The 22,243-nt window shown below is 45.1% G+C and overlaps 1 protein-coding gene across 1 annotated transcript in view; it reads left to right on the forward strand.

Annotated features, from left to right (window-relative positions):
- C7 (complement C7) overlaps positions 1–22,243 on the forward strand; it is a 43,938-nt gene that overhangs the window by 4,033 nt on the left and 17,662 nt on the right. Inside the window, exons 2-11 of the mRNA XM_053407823.1 lie at positions 1,966–2,141; positions 2,502–2,557; positions 5,762–5,834; positions 9,845–9,986; positions 11,015–11,168; positions 12,972–13,110; positions 14,938–15,072; positions 15,996–16,239; positions 17,952–18,065; positions 19,479–19,645. Of these exons, the coding sequence (XP_053263798.1) occupies positions 2,136–2,141; positions 2,502–2,557; positions 5,762–5,834; positions 9,845–9,986; positions 11,015–11,168; positions 12,972–13,110; positions 14,938–15,072; positions 15,996–16,239; positions 17,952–18,065; positions 19,479–19,645 (1,230 nt within the window). The 5' untranslated portion in view covers positions 1,966–2,135. The remainder of the gene's footprint in view (positions 1–1,965; positions 2,142–2,501; positions 2,558–5,761; positions 5,835–9,844; positions 9,987–11,014; positions 11,169–12,971; positions 13,111–14,937; positions 15,073–15,995; positions 16,240–17,951; positions 18,066–19,478; positions 19,646–22,243) is intronic.

Here is a 22,243-nt window from a genome sequence, read left to right on the forward strand (position 1 = left end):
GCCAAAATTAGTTCAGGCTTGTTGGACAGCAATGGAGCACTGCCAAGTTACAGACTATGGATGTTGTTGCAGCCTGGCGATGTGAGCAAGAGGCTTGTAGTGGTGAAGCTGACTGCCTGCCCATCATGGCTGGTTAAATCTAGTAAGAGGTGCTTGACAGGATGGATCGAGGGAGTGGTTAATGCCACACTATGGGAGGAAGTTATTCCTGCCACTTTGAAAAAGGTGATGATGCAGCCCCTCTTGAAGTGGTCCTCCCTAGAGGAAGCAGGTTATCTAAACCAATCAGAGTTTCAGTACCAAAACAGCCTTAGTCACCTTGATTGAAGACCTTCTCACAAATCCTCCCCACGATGTGTTGTGTTTCAACTGAAAATCCTAGTGATTATATCTAACTTTGTTTTTTGTTTTTTATATGTATATATGCTTTTATTGGTTGAAAACTTTGTAACAAAAATGTACAATAGATGTTATAGGCAAAATGAGAAATAAAAAATAAACAATTATTCATACTTGCTTTGTGTATACATTTGTTATACAAGGATTCCGATCTTCCCCTTGTGTTCCCAAATTAAATTCCTTAAATACACACTTAGACTTTACTTTCTCCATGTTATTTAACTTACTATCAGTTTTATTTTATAAAATTATCCTAATTGCACATTGAAGCTCCATCAAGACCTGCCAACGGACTGATCTTTTGACAATGTTCTTTTACATAGACTCTGTATGTATCCCACTCTCTGATAATTTTTTCATCCGTAACGTCTCTTAGCCTTGCTGATAATCTCACCAGTTCAGTGTACTCTCTTATTTTGTTTTACCAGTCTGATTTAGATGGGATATCTTCTCCCTTCCAGCCTTTTGCGATTAGGATTCTGGCAGCAACTGCAACATACATAAAGACTCTCCTGAACTTTTTTGGGGATTCCATTACCCATAATTCCTAGCAGGAAGCTTCAGGGTTATATCTAACTTTGCATCTGTATGTCTAAATTAGCACCAGGCCATGGAGAGGCAATGGGATCCTCTCTCACTGCTGCTGCCACTATGGGCAAACTCTGGCTCATCCTCCACCCCGAGCTCAGTGGCAGCAGCACTGGCGGATCAAATCAGAAGCTTTCATAATTCCGGCACTATGCCTGGAAAATCAGGGCACTTGGAGGGGATGTTCTGATACTGAATCAGACTATTGGTCCCACTAGTTTAGCGTTGCCTACACTTTCTGGCGGACGCGTGTGGCGCTGTGGGTTAAACCACAGAGCCTAGGACTTGCCGATCAGAAGGTCGGCGGTTTGAATCCCTGTGATGGGGTGAGCTCCGGTTGCTCGGTCCCTGATCCTGCCAACCTAGCAGTTCAAAAGCACATCAGAGTGCAAGTAGATAAATAGGTACCACTCTGGCGGGAAGGTAAACGGCATTTCCGTGCCCTGCTTTGGTTCGCCAGAAGTGGCTTAGTCATGCTGGCCACATGTCCCGGAAGCTGTACACCGGTTCCCTCGGCCAATAAAGCGAAATGAGCGCCGCAACCCCAGAGTCGGCCACGACTGGACCTAATGGTCAGGGGTCCCTTTACCTTTACACTTTCTGGCAGTGACTCTCCAGAATCCAGGCAGGGGACATTCCCAGCCCTACCCAGGGGTGCTGGGGATTGAACCTGAGATCTGCATACCAAGAAGATGCTCTGCCACTGTGCTACTCCCCTAAAGGGCCCAGAAAGCAGATGCCAGTCAAAGTTGTAGACAACGCTGGTCTAAGTGGATAAACAGTCTGACATGTTGCAAGGCAGCTTCCTAGACTCTTAAAAAAAAATTCACCAGGGCTATATTCCACTCCAAGCCAAACTTTGTTTTATAATCTAGTTCTTACTATTTTAAGATACTTGGGCAGTTACAGGAACAGGCTGTTAGCGTCCCTAGAGGAGAGGAGATGGGTTATTGTTAACATTCCTCCGTATTGCTTAAGGCCTCTCTTGTGAAAGAAAAAGCAGAACCGCCAGGCAAGCTTAGTCTCCAGAAGTTTTGAGACAGACAGACTGACGACGGCTCCTCCTGGTTCTAAATTGCCTTCTTCTCCCAGAGGAGGAATGTTTTCTTTGCTGCTAGTTGCCGTGTAGCTTGAGCGTTTCTCCCAACATGAAGGTAAGGCAATCATTGAGCCAATTTCTGTAGATGAAACCAAGTCTAATGCAAAATTCATTTACACAAGGCATATGGATGCAGAACTACCAGGATGTGGGGGGGGGGGAGTGTCGATGGGGACATGGTGAGTTGCAATAATTGGAACCTTTAAATTCAGCCCTACGACTTTCACAGCTTCTTGCCTTTGAGTTCTGCCTGATTTGGATGCGATCCTAACCCCATTTACCTGGGATTTAGCTCCCTTGCAGTCAATACAAGTTGCTTCTGAGTAGGCACGGTTAGGCTTATGCTGTTATACTTGGAAAATCAGTCCAAATGTGAGCCAAACAATAATCCAAGCCTTCCCTTCCTTCTTTTTAGGCCCTTGGAACATTCGTTCTGATGGCAATTGTGGGCTCCTTTCCTGCTTTTTCAAGGTGAGAGGTTATTTGGTACTTTGAAAAGGGATGAGCATATATATTCAGCATGTATTTCCCCCTGTTCAGCGGTAGGGCTTGAGTAGCTAGTATAAGTTTAGGATTGAGGGTGATCTTTCCTTCTTATTATCTAGGTTGGGCTCTCTGGTAGGGCTCCTGTGCATTTAACAGCTGCACGATAGGCAGGAATTCAGCTGGTAAACAGGCAGACAAATGCTATTGCAAGGGAGGGGGTGGAATCACAAACTGAATTCCTGCTTTTTATGCAATTGTTAATTGTGGAAGTCCTGGACATTGACGACTGCACAAAAATCAGAAATTCAAACCTGTGATTTCCACCACCCTGCAGGAGCTCTATGGGAAAAAAGAACCCCATAGTTATTGCATGTGCAATCTCCATATGAGATTTTTCATATTACGATAAAATTATTGAACTATAGAGTTGGACGAGACCTTGGAGACCATATCTTCTCACTCCAGCATCCCTAACAGATCACATCCACACCTATACCACTTTAGCAGTCATGGCCCCCTCCAAATAATCCTGGGAACAATAGCTTTTAAGGGTGCTCAGAGTTGTTAGGAGACCTACAATTCCCTGCAAACAAACCACCCTTCCCAAGACTATTTGGCAGAAGCCGTGGCTGTAAAAGCAGCACAAGTGGTACCACTTCAGTTTCTTCAGAGTAAACATGCTTTGGTACTTGGTGCACATTTCCCAGTGCCAGGAAGCACTGCTGTACTTTTGTAAAATCAATTGCTGGTGAAGCTGCAGCAAAGACTCTCCTCCCTGGAAGAGAGGGGAGTGGTTGTGGGCGGGAGCCCGAGCTCCGCCCCTGGCCGGGGGCCTTAGCCCCCGCCCCTCCTCACCTGGCTGGCGCCCACGCCCACCGGAGGCAGCCAACCAGGTGTCTCCGGGGGGCGTGTTTAGCAGCTTAATGCTGCGGCTCCAGCTCCGCCTCCTCCTCAGTCGTCGTCGTCCCGCAGCAAGTCACCCACCCTCCACTCCCATTTAGCTCAGGGTCTAGGTTTTTTGGCCTTGCTATGGACCTTAGGTTGGTCGCCCCGGTTGTCTGGGGGGCCTGGTAGGAATTTTTCCATTTGGCATTAGGCTTTTTGGTTTTTTCGCCTACCTCGTAGCAATCGTCACAACTTTTGTGGTATTGGTGGGTAGGTTAGGCATTGGATTCATGTGTGTCAAGGGCTAGGTGTGGCCATCGCCTATGCTATCTACCGTGGGTTATTCCGTTAAAGGAATCTGGCGGTCGTGTATTCCGTCCGATGCCTGCTTGGCGGGAGGCCATGGCACGACCCTCGGTGACATCAGGGGTGAGCCTATAGTTGGATGAGCATCAACAGGCTCCACCTACTGTTGAATAAACCCACCTCCTATAGTCATCCAATGCCTAAGCCAATACCTTTTCACTGCTGTAATCAATAAAGTTGTGGCCTTTTCTTGCCCATTAACCTTATATCACGTGTCCTTGTGAGTTTATTTCACATAGCGGGGGTCGGGCCCTCGATCCACAACCACTGGCTGCTCCACACTTCTGTATGATCTGCTACATAAAAAGCATGGCCTTGTGCAGTAACAGAAAGGGGAAGAGCTGTGGCCAGGCAAGCAGAGAACTGGAGCAGCCTAGCAGCAAGGCAAGAAGAGCAAATGGCTTTTCTCAATACAGTCTTATAGTGAGGATAGCAATCTTCCTGCACCTCCATCAATTCTCTGTTGTCCGTAGGACGTTCTTCTCCAAATCACTGCCTTCCCACACTTTCTCCTATATGAGTCTGGATTTTCTCTTACCAGGGATACTCCAAAAGGAGAGGGAATGAGAATTGAGGAAGGAGAAAGTGTGGGAAGGCAGTGATTTGGAGGAGAACGTGTTACGGACAAGGAAGAATTGATGGACGCACAGGAAGCTTACTATTGGCAGCATATGACCATATGCATGAGCCCCTCATCAGCAAGATGTGCAGCCTAATAATAATAATAAGAAGAAGAAGAAGAAGAAGAAGAAGAAGAAGAAGAAGAAGAAGAAGAAGAAGAATTTATTATTTCTAACCTGCCCATCTGGCTGGGTTCCCCCAGCCATTCTGGGTAGCTTCCAACAAACTATTAAAATACAATAGTCTATTAAAAGCTTCCCTAAACAGGGCTGCCTTCAGATGTCTTCTAAAAGTCTAGTAGTTGTTTTTCTCTTTGACATCTGGTGGGAGGGCGTTCCACAGGGCGGGTGCCACTACCAAGAAGGCTCTCTACCTGGTTCCCTGTAACTTGGCTTCTCAGAGTGAGGGAACCACCAGAAGGCCCTCAGCGCTGGACCTCAGTGTCTGGGCTGAACGATGGGGGTGGAGACGCTCCTTCAGGTTTACTGGACCGAGGCCATTTAGGGCTTTAAAGGTCAGCACCAACACTTTGAATTGTGCTCGGAAACGTACTGGGAGCCAGTGTAGGCCTTTCAAAACCGGTGTTACATGGTCTCGGCAGCCGCTCCCAGTCACCAGTCTAGCTGCCGCATTCTGAATTAGTTGTAGTTTCCGGGTCACCTTCAAAGGTAGCCCCATATAGAGCGCATTGCAGTAGTCCAAGCAAGAGATAACTAGAGCATACAGCACTCTGGCAAGACAGTCTGCGGGCAGGTAGGGTCTCAGTCTGCGTACCAGATGGAGCTGATAAACAGCTGCCCTGGACACAGAATTGACCTGCGCCTCCATGGACAGCTGTGAGTCCAGAATGACTCCCAGGCTGCGCACCTGCTCCTTCAGGGGAGCAACTTTCTCCCAAGGAAATATTCATAGGGCAGTAGCAGCACAGGGTTGCAGCCAATGCTACTCCTGCTCAGAGTAGTCCCACTGATGTTAATGGACATGATTAACTTAGGTTTGTTACCTGGATCTGCTCTGAGCAGGACTGACTATAACTCATAGTTTATATAGGGACTAGGTTGGAAGGAGCAGTGCTGAACAGGATGATTGAGATGCAGGCCATCCACTAACTCTGGGATTCCTCAAGATTACTTTGTTATGGAGGAAGTCAACAACTTTTCAAAACAGACAGCTACAAGATCAAATGGGAATCTTTCCGAGACCTTCCTGCAGATGCTTGTGATTGAACCTGGGATCTTCTTCATGTTCTTTACCATTGGCCTATGGTCCTTCTCCCAACGTTGAAACCTTGACAGTATTTTTCTCTCTCCCCAACAGGGCATCTCCAGTCGATTGCAGCTGGAATCCATTTGGTCCTTGGTCAGAATGTGATGGCTGTACTAAGACTCAGGTATAGTATTATAAATGTGTGCCATTTGTATGCTACTCGGGTAGTAATAACAGCAACAATCTTATTGCCATTATTTTGTTACCCATTATTTTGAGGATCATATGTTTATTAATAATCATGAATTAATTGGATTATAGAGGTAATTTGTTGATTTTAAGTGATGGTTACGGATGAAGATCTAGGACAGGAATGGGCAGACTTGCGTGATGCACTTAGTTCTTTTATTAATTCTCCAGTATCTACCAACCAGAACCAGGTGCAAATAGCATATACTTAAAATTTTAATGACACATATACACACACATGGTGCTTTGAAGTACATTCTGAACCCTAGGGGATTTACTTTCAGCACCAGAATAGAACTCAACTTAACCCTTTCATGGGAAATCCTTTTAGCTTTCCTTCATTTCAGCAGTTTCCCATGAGTTGGGAAAATCATTTTGTTATTACTGTTAAACGACTAAAAAATTGGAAACCCTGGCCAATCTACTGCAGATCTCCCACAGATCTACCAGTAGATTGCCCACTCTTGGTCTAGGGCACAGTCGTTTGGGAAGTTCTCCTGCTCAAGTGCCTTGGAATGGGAACTGCACAGCAACACTGCTGAGCTTCAGCACAGCCTATTATTTCAAAAGGGTTTGCACAGGAGAACTTCCCAGAGGATCATGCCCTAGATAAGGGGTTCCCAAACTGTGGTCTTCAGGCCAGCAGGTGACCTAAAATGTATCTGTGGATTTGTGGTTTAAGATGTGAGATGGTATATCCATCATATTAAATTGGTGTTTGATTGTATTTTTGTTGTTTCTTTTATTTCTTATATTGTATTTCGTGGCAATATGAATCCACAATTACACGTTAAGTTGCAATACAATGAAATACAATATATAATTGGGGGGGGGAATAAAAATACACTTAGTATCGTACTACCACAATACATTAAAATTGCTACATTGGGCAGAAAAACCATTACAGGGTCCAGCAAGAAGACACTCTGCCATTTGCAAGTGGTCTGTGAAGAGAACGTTTGGGAAATGCTGCCCTAGATCTTCATCTGCAGCCATTGCTTAAAGTCATTTTCGCCAATCACTACAGGTGCATCCAGAAGTCCTGTTTATGAGCATTCATTCATTTATTTTAACTTGGGAAGGTTAAATGATGCTACTATTTGAACATTCATTCTGATTTGTGTGCGGGAAGATTAGACAACATTGTGTGAAGGATAGCTCAGTTGTCAGAGCATGAGACTCTTTAATCTCAGGGTCATGGGGTCCGAGCCCCATGTTGGGCACTTGTGGCCTCTTCCAGATCTATGATGCTGTGGTTGTGGCAGAGCAAGTGTTATCCCACACTTTCCAGTGCATCTTCCCCTACAAGGCCTCTCTAACTGTTCAAAGTTAATTTACCAGTACAGTGGTACCTCGGTTTTCAAACACCTCCGTAGTCAAACGTTTCGGAACTCAAACACCAAAAACCCAGAAGTAAATGCCTCAGTTTTCGAACTCGCCTCGGAAGTCGAACAGGAAATGCAGCTTCCATTTTGAGTTCTCAATATTGAGGCTTCCATTTTGAGGCTTCCGCTTTCAGTTTTCGGTTTTCAAATGTTTCAGAACTCAAAGGGACTTCCGGAACGGATTACGTTCAAAAAATGAGGTACCTCTGTATGTGATTGAATCCCACCTGAAACACCCTATATTTCACACCTCAATCTTATTTATGTTTACTCATAAGTATATCCTACTGAGTTAAGTGGGACTACATGTGCATAGGATTGCTGCCTCACAGGGCAATCTTATGTGTGCCTATGTAGGCACAAGTCCCATTGTGCTCAATGGAGCTTACTCCCAAGGTATAGGACTGCAACCTCAGCTAGCTAAACTACACTACTTTAGCTTTCCTATATTGATTAATTTCCTCGCATCTGAGTTCTCTAGCAGAGGATATATAAATCCAGGAACAGACAGCCTATAAACCAAGCCGCTGTTTTTCATTTGCTGCTGTTGTGGCCAAATAGAACCGCCTGTTTCCCCCACAACAATAACTCTCAAATTAAAATGCAAATTATTTCCATGTTTATATTCTTCGCTGGTTACTTTTACAAGATTCATTGCCTGAGAGGCTGAAATGTTCCTCGATTAAGGCAGCGCCAGTGAACAATCCAAGTTTTCTTACCAGATTATTAGTTAATTTTCTCTTTAAGCAAACTCCCACACCATAAATGGTGAACATGTGGTCTAGCAATACAGAGTTTTTGGCCTACAGTAACCAATGCAGGGAAACTTAATAAGGTTTTCTGCTTGAGTGACAATTTGAAACTGGGTCTCTCGTATCCAAATACAACACTTCTGAATATGCGGCAGTATAAAGCACACATGGGTACGGTTGCCAACTTTTAAACCAGGTCCTACTCCTACGCCTTATAACAGCAGCTTGTTCTGCAGACAGGTGAACATGTGATGTTGCCAGGGTTTCTTTCGCCAGAGAGGGATACGTCACAAGGTGACTTCTCCTCAGGAGAGTGGCGTGGCAGAGCTTAGGAGTAAAGCTCTGGTTCAAGCATCAGAGATTCTACTGTATGACTCTGGTTTGCCTCAAAGTTTTTGGGGGGAGGCGGTAAAGACAGCCAATTTCACGATGAACAGGTGCTACAATTCAGTGGTTGGTGACACCCCGTATTTCCTGCTTCATCGAAAGAGGCCGCTTGTGCATTTCTTTCGTGCTTTCGGTAGCAGAGCCATGGTGCCTGTACCAAAGTTTCAGCAGCAGGAGGGTGGCCCAAGGTACCAGGAAATGATCTTCTGTGGGTATGAACCTACGACAAAGGGATGGAGGTTTGCATATCCAGAAGGTGATCAGACCAAGCTTCTGGTCAGTAAACATGCTGAGTTCTATGAGCAGGATGGTTGGGCAAGGCGCAAAGCGAGCCCTGACGTTCACTCAGATTGTCTGTCTGACTCTGAGGAGGAGGGAGAGCCAGAGCCTGAACCTGCTGGTGGAGACCAGGTCCCTGAACAGAGTAGGGCATCTCCACAGGTTGTTAAAAGAGTGTCCAAGAGTGAGCCCTCATCTCCTGTCCGCATAATGGAGAAAGCTCACAGACGTGTCAAGTCAGAGGGGGAATCTTCTGATGAGGAAGACGCACTTGCTGGCCCCAGTGGGTCAGAAGGAGCACCCCAGTTTGTGCCCAGGCGGTCATCTCGGGCTACAAAGGGAATTCCACCTGAGAGGTTTCAGGTCACAAATGCGTGGGTTGGTTTTGCACAGTGCGAACCTGAGATTTGTGAGGAAGTTCAACAGGTGCCTAACAACGATGCCAGGAAGGGGCGGAAGGCAATGGGGAAAGTGTTGAACACTCAGAGGCCTACAAATGTGTGTTCACAACTCCTCTCAGAACGTGATTCGAGAGGGGGTGTGGAGAGAGGCTCAGAACTCACAGGGTTAAGAAGTTCTGAGTGACGTCTCACATTCTGAGGCGTGGTTTAGAATACTGAGGGGAGTGTTTTCTGTGTCTCAGTCAGTGTGTTTTTTTTGCTCCGTTGCGAGAGAGCAGCGAACATGAGTGCATTGTCACCAGGAGGAGATTTATAACTGTTGTGTTTTTGCTAAGGGAATAAAAGACTTAAAACTAAGATAAGGAGACAGCCTGCGTTCAGCCTGAGTTATTACACACACACGGCGACCCTGCTTCTGTTCCGCTGTATTTACGTGCTGCTGGAGTCTGAGGTCCCTGGGGGAAAATCAGAGCCGCCCAGAGGAAGCGTGCCGGACCCCCCGGGAATGCCACATGCACTTTGGGTATGAAGTTCATGGCCCTACATCTGACCACTGAGAGCGGCAGATGATGGAGATAGAGGCAAAAAGGCCCAGCATTGACCTACCTGCCTCCACAGGAAATTTGTGACATTCCCCTTTCTTCGAAGGGCACAAATTCAGAGCTAACATATCATCCCCCTTACCCCTAAGAGCACCACCGAAACCTACCTCTAGCCTAAAGGATTGCTTTTTGGATTTAGATTCGCAGACGGACCGTAGCAGTTTATGGGCAGTTTGGAGGACAGCCATGTCCAGGAAGTTCCTTTGAATCCCGTCCTTGTGTTCCTGCGAGAGGGTGCCCAACAGAAGACGGATGTGGCAATCGTTTTAGATGTTCGTCAGGTACGTTGCTTCAAGAATCCAACTGACCTGTTCATTGTCCTTTCCAGCTCTATGATTCTATTATTCTATGACTGTTCCACAGCAGGAGCTGATGGGACCAAAAAGGGGGAGATATGGGAATGCAAGTGTAACTCTTCATTATGATTTTTACTATTCATATATATACACACAGAGACAAAGAGAGAGTTCTTTATGCAGGGTCTCTAGAGGGACTCACAGTAAATGACTTATACATTGGTAAATAACAGAACTCTCAGGCATCAGATAACAGCACATAAATATGGGTTGCCTGCACCCCAATCTCTGAGCTTTGAGAGACCCCAGGAGTTCCAGTGCTTACCCAGGGTACAGTTTCCTTGGAATGAAGGTTAATGGACACTTGATGTCTTTAGGATATATGGTTTTATTTACACATATATACAACTTGAGGATAGGATAGAAGGGCTCACTACACTCCAACGGACCTTGCTTGCCCATGAGGTTTCCAGAGAAGCCTCTAAAGTGCCTGCCAAGGAGATTTGCCTTGTCACAAAGGACAAATAACTAATCCAGAAACTTAGTGGGAGGCGGAGGCTGGGTTTCAGTCCCAAATACCAAACCAAAGCAACCCATTTCACAGAAAGAAAATTCCAAGACACTTGGAGAAACATGTCCATCCACAAAGCCACAAAAAATTGGCAAAAATCTGCTGATCCATTCCCAAACATAAAACAAAAAGGAAAGAAAGAGGACATTTGAAGGCTGAAGCTTTGCTTTCCGCTCAGCCCAGCATTGTTCAAGGTCAAAGAAAAGAAAAACCCAACAAAATGTAAAATAAAGGAAAGAGAGAACACCAGGAGAGTACAGGGGCCTCCATAAGTACCAAGTGAGTTGTTTTGGGGCATTGTGGTAGGTGATCCATGTGAGAGCCATGTAGGGGCCCCACCTTTCCATGATGGAAGTGGAGTCTCAGAGGAATCAGTTCTGTTCTCTAGGTGGCTGCAAGAGTTTCTTCATCATTCCTGTGTTACCTGTCTTTATGGCCATAGGGCAGTGCATTAGCAAATCCTTGGTGTGCAATGGAGATCACGACTGTGAGGAAGATGGCGCTGATGAGGACCGATGCGATGAGATCAAGATGGTGTGTGAAAACACCAAGCCACCTTTGAAGCCGCCTCCTAACGTAGAGCTCACAGGAGCAGGGTGAGTTCTTTGTCGTTCTTATTCATTTTGATGCAATGATTATTGGTTATTTATGAGGAACAACAACGTTTAGCTACTATATAGGGCGAAGCGTTTATGTAGTTTCAGGTCTTCAAAGTATTTCGCATCCATTGTCTCGTGGCCATATGAAGTGAGAAGATTATCTTTTCATGAGCATTGTAGCTCGGACAGGTCATTTGGAATTTGTTTTGGGAGGTCCTCAGGGAGGGAGTTGCTCTTAAGGGGCGCTCCTCCCAGAGCACGAGGACCATTTCTTTCTCGCCATTGTTGTTGCTACTGCCCATTTGCCTGTCTCTCCCTCTGAGCCTAACCTTCCTTGCCTTCCTCAAAGAGAGAACAAGGCACCTGGGCCGTCTTTAGCATATGCGCCACTGGGGTGCAAAGATTCTCCCAGCGCCCCCAAATTAAATTAACTTTTATTGAGGTTTTTTGGGAGGTGGGAAGCCAAAATTGTTGACCTTTTTGGGGGGAGGGGGGAAGCCAAAGTTGACCTTTTTTTAGGGGGGGGGGAATTGCTCACCTGTAACAACAATGCAGTGGGGGGGGGACTGCTTTTGTTTCCTGACTTGTGGGGAATATTTGATGCTACAGAATAACAGAGCGATGGAGACTTTCGCTCCATTGCTTTTCACTGCCGCTGATCGAAAGGGACCGCTATACAGTGGTACCTTGGGTTAAGAACTTAATTCGTTCTGGAGGTCTAACCTGAAACTGCCCTTAGCCTGAAGCACCACTTTAGCTAATGGGGCCGCCGCACCGCTGCTGCGTGATTTCTGTTCTCATCCTGAAGCAAAGTTCTTAACCCGAGGTACTATTTTTGGGTTAGCGGAGTCTGTAACCTGAAGCGTCTGTAACCCGAGGTACCACTGTACAGTAGGTATACATTTGGCACCCCCCCAGAATTCAGTGCCTGGGTGTCCCACACCCCTTGCACCCCTGGGTAAAGTTGGCCCTGCAAGGCACGAAGAGGTTGCTACTGCTGCTCTTGTCACTGCTTGCTTGAGCAGCTACAGCACGGTCAGGAGGCCCCAGAGCTCCAGAGGCATGGGCCTTGCGTGACAATGTAGACTTCTGACCAGAAGTGCCATCTTCTCAAGTTGATTGTGGGGGCCCACCGAGACATCCTGACATCACACATGTGATGTCATGGGAGGAGGCAGAGTTGAACAACATACAATAATTACCACAGCTGTTCTTACAAAACACTTGTGGGGTAGGTGGGTGATACTCTAGCACCTCCCTGCAATGGCTCATAGGAACGGTCACAATGAACTACTGCTGCTATTCCTTAGCTCTCGGTGGATTTACCAGAACTTCAGCATAAATGGCAGGTGATTATTTCAAAGCAAATAAATTACAGGCTTTATGTGTCCCCGTGGCCTTGTTGGTGACCTCAATTCAGGCTGAACACAGGAGGAGAAAAAAGATGCGAGGAGATTGACCATTGTTGTTTGTCAAGTTGCATTAATTTTACCTGGAAATGTAACATAGCAGGGGCAGTTGCCATAGAGATAAAATGCATTAGAATTATCAGGTGCTTGCTCTTTTCTGTTGACACACTCCAGGGGAAACATTTTGTTTTATTTTCCCTGATGTAACTTGCAATGGCAGGGATTTGCATCGTAGCTCTGCCAGTACAAAATCTCATTACAGAGTGCCCTGTTCTTTGCATAATTTAGTTTTGGAAGTAGTCTGCTGATGTATGCTAACATTTAGTTAACAACTGATGTTTCTAAATCCTGTGAACTTTGCAATCTGTGTCCTGACTCTGATTGGTTGCAGCTTTGACGCCCTTACGGGTGAGAGCAGAGGTGGAGTCATCCATACTAAGAGCTTTGGTGGCCAATGCAGAAAAGTGTTCAGTGGAGACCAGAGAGAATATTATCGGCTGAGTGACAGTGTCCTTGCTTACACATTCCAGGTGTGTTCAATTGCTTGTTTTCAGTCACAGTATCATCTGAGGATAGGAACAGAAGCAGCCCACTGGCTGAGCGGGGGCAGAACTTTAGCATCCTGGCTGCTGGGTCTCTGTTGCCTATCAGGCAAGGCGAAGAGTTTGGTGCAGTGCAAACACACTGGCAAGAGAGCTGGATTGGCTCAGCTGGTGCCTTTGTACCTTGTTGAACTACTTCCGCTATGCTCCTCCTGACAACCAATAGCAACGCACCTGAGAGCCAGTGTGGTGTAGTGGTTAAGAGCCGTAGACTCGTAATCTGGGGAACCGGGTTCGCGTCTCCACTCCTCCACATACAGCTGCTGGGTGACCTTGGGCTAGTCACACTTCTTTGAAGTCTCTCAGCCCCACTCACCTCACAGAGTGTTTGTTGTGGGGGAGGAAGGGAAAGGAGAATGTTAGCCGCTTTGAGACTCCTTAGGGTAGTGATAAAGCGGGATATCAAATCCAAACTCCTCTTCTTCTTCTTCTTCTGTATGGAAGCTAGTGTAGTGCTTCTGTCCCACCCGGCAAACTGCTTCTAGACAGGAACATAAGAAGCTGCCCTATACTGAGCCAGCCCGTTGGCTCATCTAGTTCAGTTTGTTCTACACTGACTAGCAGCTGCTCTCCATGATTTCAAGCAGGGCTCTCTCTCAGCCCTACATGAAGATGCTGACGTCTGAATCTGGGGCCTTCTGCAGGCAAGCAAATTCCCTACCACTGGTATACGGTCTTTCTCAGTCTACTTCCAGTCGGAGTCCATTTTTCATGTGTTCATTCACAAGTCTATGCCAGCTCATTTTCTCAATTTAAAATGGACCGAAAAACTTTAAATATACTCTTCACATGTTTTTTTTTATTATGGATTTTGTGTTTTTGTTGTTGTTGTTGTGAATTGCCCTAAGATCTACGGGTATTGGGTGGTATACAAATAATAATCATAATAATAATAGGTATACAAATATAAATGTTTTATCTCAATGCACACATTTCTAAAAGCACTTTATTCTGCAGTATGCATTTGGGGTATGTTTTTAAAGCTAAGAACTGTATTGCAATGTAGAATGTGTGAAACCTATAGCATAATTATTTTAAGATCCAGTGATTAGTCCAGGTGATGTGAATTAGGTTGGTTTGCTTAAAAATACAAGCTGAACAACATTTTTTTTAATGCAAAGGTGTGTTGGGGGACGCAAGAATGCACATTATCTTTAGGGTTCAGGTTGAGCTATACTGCATGGGCACAGCGTTTGTCCACATTTTCCAGGCAGAGGTCCACAAATGCTCCGTCTCCGAGTGGTTTTTTTGACCTTAGCTTTCCCCACTAAAACCCACTCTTTAAAGCTAAATCAGAGCAGTCAATTTGGGTTTTCTGTGGATGGATGTTTACTCCAATTGAGCTTTAAAGAGCGGTTTTTGAGGGGATAGCTCCAGAGCAAAGACAGGGGCTTGGAGACACAGCTTTAAATTGTGGGCCTTGCCTGGAAGGAACAGAGGAAAGGCAACTCTGAAGAACCTGCGGTACATCACAATAACTTTAAAGAGAAAGCATGTATCTGGCAGTCATGACAGAATTGCTGGGGAGGGGGACAGGTGCTTTATAATACACTAAATTTGGTGTAGTTTGTGGATTTTTAGGTTTAATGTTTCACACACAATTTTGGGTGGCATGAGTTAAATTTGTACATTTCCTCAAGAAAATAGCTAGCATGGAGGTACCTAGTATCTGGGCTGAGAAACAATATAATTGCCAATATTTTATTTCTTTCTAGAGAATTTTATATATAGATACCTTTTGCTTCTTTTTAATAGGTGACCATTCAGAATGACTTCAGCGCTGAATTTTACAACAGTTCCTGGGCTTATAGAAAACACACAGAGAGGCTTGCAACTGGAAAAAATTACCACCGGGAAGAAAAAAATACAATTGAAAATAGCCATTCAAAGGTACCCAGTGTTCTGCATAATTTCTTGCAAGCAATTTCCCCAAATTTAATGCATTTTTAATGTTATTTTCACTATTTGTGTGCTTTCATACACAGTGTCTATTAATATACACAGTTATGCGTGCATATTGTAAGTTGGAAACGTGCAAAATTTAAAGGATCACTGTGCTTTGATTTGCGTTCTGTTTTACACATCAAATTCACATCAAAATGTGAATAGAACTGAATTTCTTCCCCATCCCTCATCATCCATTACAGCAGTGGTTTTCAACCAGTGTGCCATGGCACCCTGGGGTGCCTTGAATGATGGTCAGGGGTGCTGTGTATAACACTGGCCCTCTTTCCTCCTATCCCTTCTCTGATGCCCTCTTGCATCTCTGCCTCTCAGAGGCTTGCACAGCGGTTTGTTGCAGCAGCCCTGGCTACAAACTCCACAGTAAATGGTGCCTCTGGGGCTGGCCAGGGGGTGTTGGTTGCCAGGAGCTGAGGCAGCCTCGGGGCAGGTGGAGCAGCTCAGAGACTCAGAGACCCAAGCAGAGCAGAGAGGAGAGGAGGCTGAGGAAACACTCCACAAGGGAGGGTGTTCGAAAAGAGTGAGAGGCTGCCAGCTCTGCAGGCAAGGGGTGATATAACAGAGCTGCTGAGCCCCACAGGGGTGCCACAGAAAGAATGTAGTTGGTCAAGGGATCCGTGGACCCAAAAAGTTTGAAAACCTCTGCATTACTGGATCAGGTAGTTTGAAATTTCAGTATTTCCCTGTTTGCTGAACTCTGACACCAAATAGCTAACCAGCATGTGGAAGTCAGCAGTTAACAAAGAATTCTTTATCCAGGAGATATCAGCTGTAAATTGCTCTTTTTATAAACGCTTTCCTACTATTGTGAAAACAACTGCCTGAGTTCTATATATTTTTTGCTTTCCTAGAGTAATCTGCTCATGGTTATCGAAAACAGCGTGGAAGTTGCTCAGTTCATCAATAAACAGCCGGAATTTCTAAATCTTGCTGAGCCCTTTTGGAAAGAGCTTGCTAACCTTCCCACCTTCTATGAATATAATGCATACCGAAGGCTGATTGAACAGTTCGGAACACATTTCCTGCACTCTGGATCTTTGGGAGGACATTACAAAGTTCTGTTTCATGTTGCTTCAGACAGTGCAAAAGCACAAGGTAGTGTACCGGTACACTCATTCCCAAATAGTAAAGGAGTGAGGTAAAGGTAAAGGGACCCCTGACCATTAGGTCCAGTCGCAGACAACTCTGGGGTTGCAGCGCTCATCTCGCTTAACTGGCCGAGGGAGCCAGCATACAGTTTCTGGGTCATGTGGCCAGCATGACTAAACTGCTTCTGGTGAAGCCAGAGCAGCGCACGGAAATGCCGTTTACCTTCCCGCTGGAGTGGTACCTATTTATCTACTTGCACTTTGATGTGCTTTCGAACTGCTAGGTTGGCAGGAGCAGGGACTGAGCAACAGGAGCTCACCCCGTCACGGAGATTCGAACCGCCAACCTTCTGATCGGCAAGCCCTAGGCTCTGTGGTTTAGACCACAGTGCCAACCGCAGTATAAAGGAGTGAGTTTGGGAATAAAATGCATTCTATTCTTGCATGCAAGCAGCAGAGAAACCCCAAAACATTATTCTCTGTTTATATGAAATGCGGAGGAGCCCTTAACCTAGTAAGCAAGAGTAGAATCTAGTTCTAGTACACTTCCAGACTGTCGCTGTTTTGCCGGTGGGATACAATGGTGTAAGGTAAAGGGGACCCCTGACCATTAGATCCAGTCGTGACCCACTCTGGGGTTGCGGCGCTCATCTCGCTTTACTGGCCGAGGGAGCCGGCGTACAGCTTCCGGGTCATGTGGCCAGCATGACTAAGCCGCTTCTGGCGAACCAGAGCAGCGCACGGAAATGCCGTTTACCTTCCCACCGGAGCGGTACCTATTTATCTACTTGCACTTTGACATGCTTTCGAACTGCTAGGTTGGCAGGAGCAGGGACCGAGCAACGGGAGCTCACCCCCGTCGAATCCCCGTCACGGGGATTCGAACCGCCGACGTTCTGATCAGCAAGTCCTAGGCTCTGTGGTTTAACCCACAGCGGTGTATCAGCCATTAAATTCACTCTCTGTTTTCCCACTCCCTCCCACCCCCAGAGGACCCTCAGAATGTGACTATACTCTTACTTCAGAATATACTGGTTGGAGTTGTTGCTGCAAGAGCTCAGACCCCCTTTAAATGACTGGAGTCCTTGGCGTTGATCCTGTTTCTTACCCCTATTAGCTGTATGATCCACAGATCTCCTGTTACAGGCTGCCACTGGTATATCCAAACCTGTTTTTCTCCTCCCACCTTCCTTTGGATGCTGCTGTCACTCACCATTTTTACCTGATTTCCTCTCCCTCTTGCAGAGTCTGGGATACTTACGTACCTCTTTTGTTAGCCTTCCTCCCCCAAGATGGTAAAAGATTCATGCAGCTAGCCTATGTAGGTTGTGACACTACCCATCTAAATGGCTATTCATCTGCATCTTCATCTACTAATATAGGTGATGTCAGCATCTTCATCTCTGCTTGCCAGCTGATTTCTGGCAAGTTGTGCTTGGCCTTGATGGAACCAGAGACTGGAATCACCTGTTGATGGTTCCTTTACAGTTCTGTTTGAGACCTTAAAAAAATGTGTAGGCTGCCTTGAAGCCTTTCGCTTAGGCAGAAAGGTGGGGTGCAGCTCTTAATAAACAAGCAAATCAGTAAATAAATCCATCTTGCTTAAGAAGTTCCAAGCTACCTTGGGACCCAGTTCTGTGGGACATTTTCCTGCACATTGGAAATGATTGCATCGATCGTTCATTGATCATCAAGGTTAATGCCCATTTCTTGGCCTAGGTTTGAGCATCCTGGACATGCACAAATGCACTTCATCAGGCTGGAATTTTCTGTTCGTAAAGAAGAAGAAAACAGAATGCAACAAACTAGATCAACTGCTGAAACAATCTTCAGGTAAATAGTTGTGTGTGTGTTCTTGGAGAGGCTTCCTGATCAATAGCAGTCGTCCGGCTTAACCGATTGGAATGTTTCACTAAAGCAAACAGGAGCCTGCCGGTCCTACTGTATTCAGCTTCGCAGCTCCCTTGTCTCCAAGGGCACAAAGAGGCAGAGCAAAGAGCACATGGGGGCCCTTCTCTGAAGGAATTTAAGACTGCTGGGGAAACAGGTGGACGAGGAGGAGATGCAGGGGGAAGTGCGAGGCTCTGGCAACTGCTTAACCGAGGCCCGTCTTGCCGTAGGTTTCTCTGTTTGTATTCTGTTTCCTTGAGCAAAGAATCAACTTGACTGCTTGTCTCTGTGCTGACCTGCAGCTGAACCAGCCCTGACCCAATGATGGCCCCCAACCTGGTGTCAGGAGTTCAGCCTACACTTGAGTACGACCCTGGTAGAGACACATGCCTGACTGGCATGTTCCCTCCCTCCTGGTCGATCGTTCGGGAGCTTCATAAGCTTTCTTCAGCCCGAACATCACAGCGACCGATGCCAACAGACACCGGCACACTTAGGGATCCGCAGAGTTTTCGCAGTTACGTAAAAGAACCCCAGCAATTCAGCATTTTGGCTAATCTACTTTATTTATGTATAAACACACAGAAAGCACTGCAACATGGCTCCCTCTCTCTCTAGCATCAGACAGCAAAGTGAAAAAAACAACAAAGAACAATAGTCCCACTTCACGGAACACAATAACACAAGCATCCTGTCTCCGTCACTTTCCACTCTGTGGAGTCAAAACATATACCGTCATGTGATAGACAAAAATCCCATGACTGCAATCATGGAGCAGGAATTATAACACTTGGATGGCTTTACAAAGAGAGTTAGAAACATTCATGGAGATGGCTGTGCTCTGTCTCCAAGGTCAGAGGCAGCCATGCTTCTGAATATCAGGTGCCACATTAGGGAAGAGGGCTCTTGCGCTTGAGTCCTGCTTAAAGGTTTTCTATAAACCTCTCATTGGCCACTGTGAGAATAGGTTGCTTGACTAGGTCAGCCACTGGCCTGATCCAAAAGGCTCTTCTTTTATGTTCTTATACTATATAGTTGTACCTTGGAAGTCGAACGGAATCCGTTCCAGAAGTCTGTTTGACTTCCAAAACATTCGGAAACCAAAGCTCGGCTTCTGATTGGCTGCAGGAAGTTCCTGCAGCCAATCGGAAGCCCTGTTGGATGTTTGGGTTCCAAAGAACATTCGCAAACTGGAACACTCACTTCTGGGTTTGCAGCTTGGCGTTCAGGATCCAACTGTACTTAATTTATATGTTCTCAAGTCCATTTAGATGTCAGTTGTACGTGCCACCACACAACTGTTTGACAATATAAAATGCTTGTTTTTAAAACGCTGTGCTCTTTTCATGCTTCCAGGTACCAGAAGCAATCAGATTCGAGCTGACCCGTTAGTTGAGGGAGGAAGTCCCGGAGCTGTAGCTGGGCTAAGCTACATGGACATAAATGATCCTGTGGCAAATACTCAACGGTACTCCTTCTGGGCTAGATCGGTGTCCTATTCTCCTAGAGTCATTAAGCAAAAGGTAAAACTCTGATTTGCGTGATATATATTTTTATTAGATGAATCATTCTCATACAGTTAAACGCCAGGGATTTTCAGCACATGAAGTGGGAATATGCTTCTGAATACCAATTGCTGGAAGACAGAGGAGGAGAGAGAGCTCTTGTGCTAGAATCCTGCTTTTAGCTGTTCAGCCCCTGTGAGAACAGGATGCTGGACTAGACGGGCCATTGCACTGACCCAGCAGGGCTATTCTTATGTTCTTATCATGCTTTTTGTCATTGTTTCCAACCTTCAAATGTTGATCTCATCTTCTGCACAGAGCTTATACAGCTGCATGCTGCATGAACCCTAGAGATAGATGCAACTGTTTATTTCGGCTACTTTCATTTTTCCAGTCTAACGTTCAGTTCTCCACAAAATGCCTCTTTATATGTTCTCCCAAAAATTAATCAGTGTTTTAGTGCACATTTATCCCAATGTAAACATTTTTGTATGCAATTTTGCCTAATAGACACATTTCTGCAAGCAATTTCTCCTAATATAAAGCATTTTTGTATTATTATTTTTTAAAAAATGCTCACAATTTTATGCACACTTCCCCCCAGACATGTGCATTTTTCTATGTATTATTTGGTTGGAGAATGGCATCGCAAAGTTCAGAGACGTGCAGATTTCAAAGGATAGTTTTTGTTTCGATTTGCATCTTGGTTTAGGGGTTGCGAATTAGATCGGTTCGCAGTTAATGCGAACTGAACCAAATTTCTCCCTCATCCTTAAGGTGTGATCTGGTGCACTGCAAAATGCAGGCTTCACCCATCACACACAGAGAGCTTATGTGGATATCATGTGTGCATGCAGAGGCTCTGTTTTTACAAAGGAACAATCAATGCTTGGGTATCAGGAGCAAGGCAGTGGGCATGATGTTGAGCATCCTTGAGTCGTGACCATCTGAGAATGTCTACTGGCTTCTTAAAAGTGCAAAAGGAGAACTCCTACTGCAAGGCTTCCTGAGAGAGGCTTATTATGGGGTAATAGGAGCTGCTGCTGCTGCTATGGCAAGTTTTCCCACTTTAGCCTCCTTTTCATACCCATTTTGGCTAGTTCTAGAGACAATGGAGCAGGCCTTACAGTTGATTTGCCTTACCGCAAAACATGTTGTGTCCACAGCGAATGCTATTTTTAACTGATACTTTTAAAATATGCTCAGATGTAATGCAGACACATTTGTCATATTCATGTAATGTGCTATTGAAACCTCACCGTGTAACTTCTCCCCATATAGGCCTTTAAGAAATAATTGTTTGATTCAGGTGTAGTTTTATTAGATATTGCTAAAATTATTTTGTTAGATGATAGTAGGCAGTAATCAAAAGTACTGTAGAAGCTGAAGTGCAGGTATTTTGGGCATATAGTTTCTTCCTTTCATGAAGCTTTCTGTGAACTGCCCTGAGACCTCTGGGTATAGGGCAGTATATAAATTCAAATAATAATAATAATAATAATAATAATAATGCCTTCAGTTCAATATCACTGAAGCAGCTCTACCATCACTGTCCCTGACAGGGCTACTGCCACCCAGAGCTAGACAAGACTTCCATTTAGTGTAAGTTGCTCATGCCCACTTTTTAAAAAATCTCCTTTCTTTTTCTCCTTCATTGTAGTTCCCCCAAAAAACGCTATTCAGGTGAAAGGAAGTTGCTGCTGAGCTTGCTAAGTCAAATAAATAAAAGCAGAAATCCCTGTGAGCATTGTACCTTGTTTGCGAGTTAATTAAGGTCTGAGCATCTAGTTTGCTCGGATCCAGTGAGTAAGCAGAAATTTCAAGATGTCAGATTTAAGCAAAGCAATTCAGCGTTATTGCATTTGGCATAATTAAGATTCATATGCACAATGCTTGCCAGCTGTGTAGCCCACATGAACAAGTTTGGTTAGGTATAGGCAACACGCAGCAGACATTATCCTGGGTGACTGGCTAACTTCATCTAATGAATGAAACACGCCCCTCCCCAAAAGACAAAACCTCAACAGATGCACAGGTCAGTACTTGTTCGCCTGAAAACACGCCCCACTTTTTTCATGAGGTATCCGCCAAAATTCTAGTTACAGGTAGGTAGCCATGTTGGTCTGCTGTAGTCAAAACAAAATAAAAATAATCCTTCCTGTAGCACCTTAGAGACCAACTAAGTTAGTTATTGGTATGAGCTTTGATGTGCACGCACACGAAAAGTGTATCTGAAGAAGTGTGCATGCACACGAAAGCTCATACCAATAACTAACTTAGTTGGCCTCTAAGGTGCTACTGGAAGGAATTTTTTTATTTTATCTGCCAAAAGATGGACTTGCTTTAGACTATGCAAAGAAAAAAAGAATGTAAACCAGGTTGAGATGTACACGCCACATGCAATTTTAATTCTTAAAGGGATTCCACTGGCAATTAAAATAGTTTTAACTACTGATTATTTTGGGCTGTTTAGTCATTATTGTTGTCTTTCATCTGTTAATTTTGCTGCTGTCCTTTTGGAAGTCGCTCTAGAAATATGGCAAAAGGCAAAGTTAAAAAAATAAATAAAAATAAACAATAGAAGTTTTCCACTCTGATGTCCAAGGAATGGTCGGA

Source organism: Podarcis raffonei, chromosome 11, assembly GCF_027172205.1.
Source record: "Podarcis raffonei isolate rPodRaf1 chromosome 11, rPodRaf1.pri, whole genome shotgun sequence".
Classification (NCBI taxonomy): domain Eukaryota; kingdom Metazoa; phylum Chordata; class Lepidosauria; order Squamata; family Lacertidae; genus Podarcis; species Podarcis raffonei.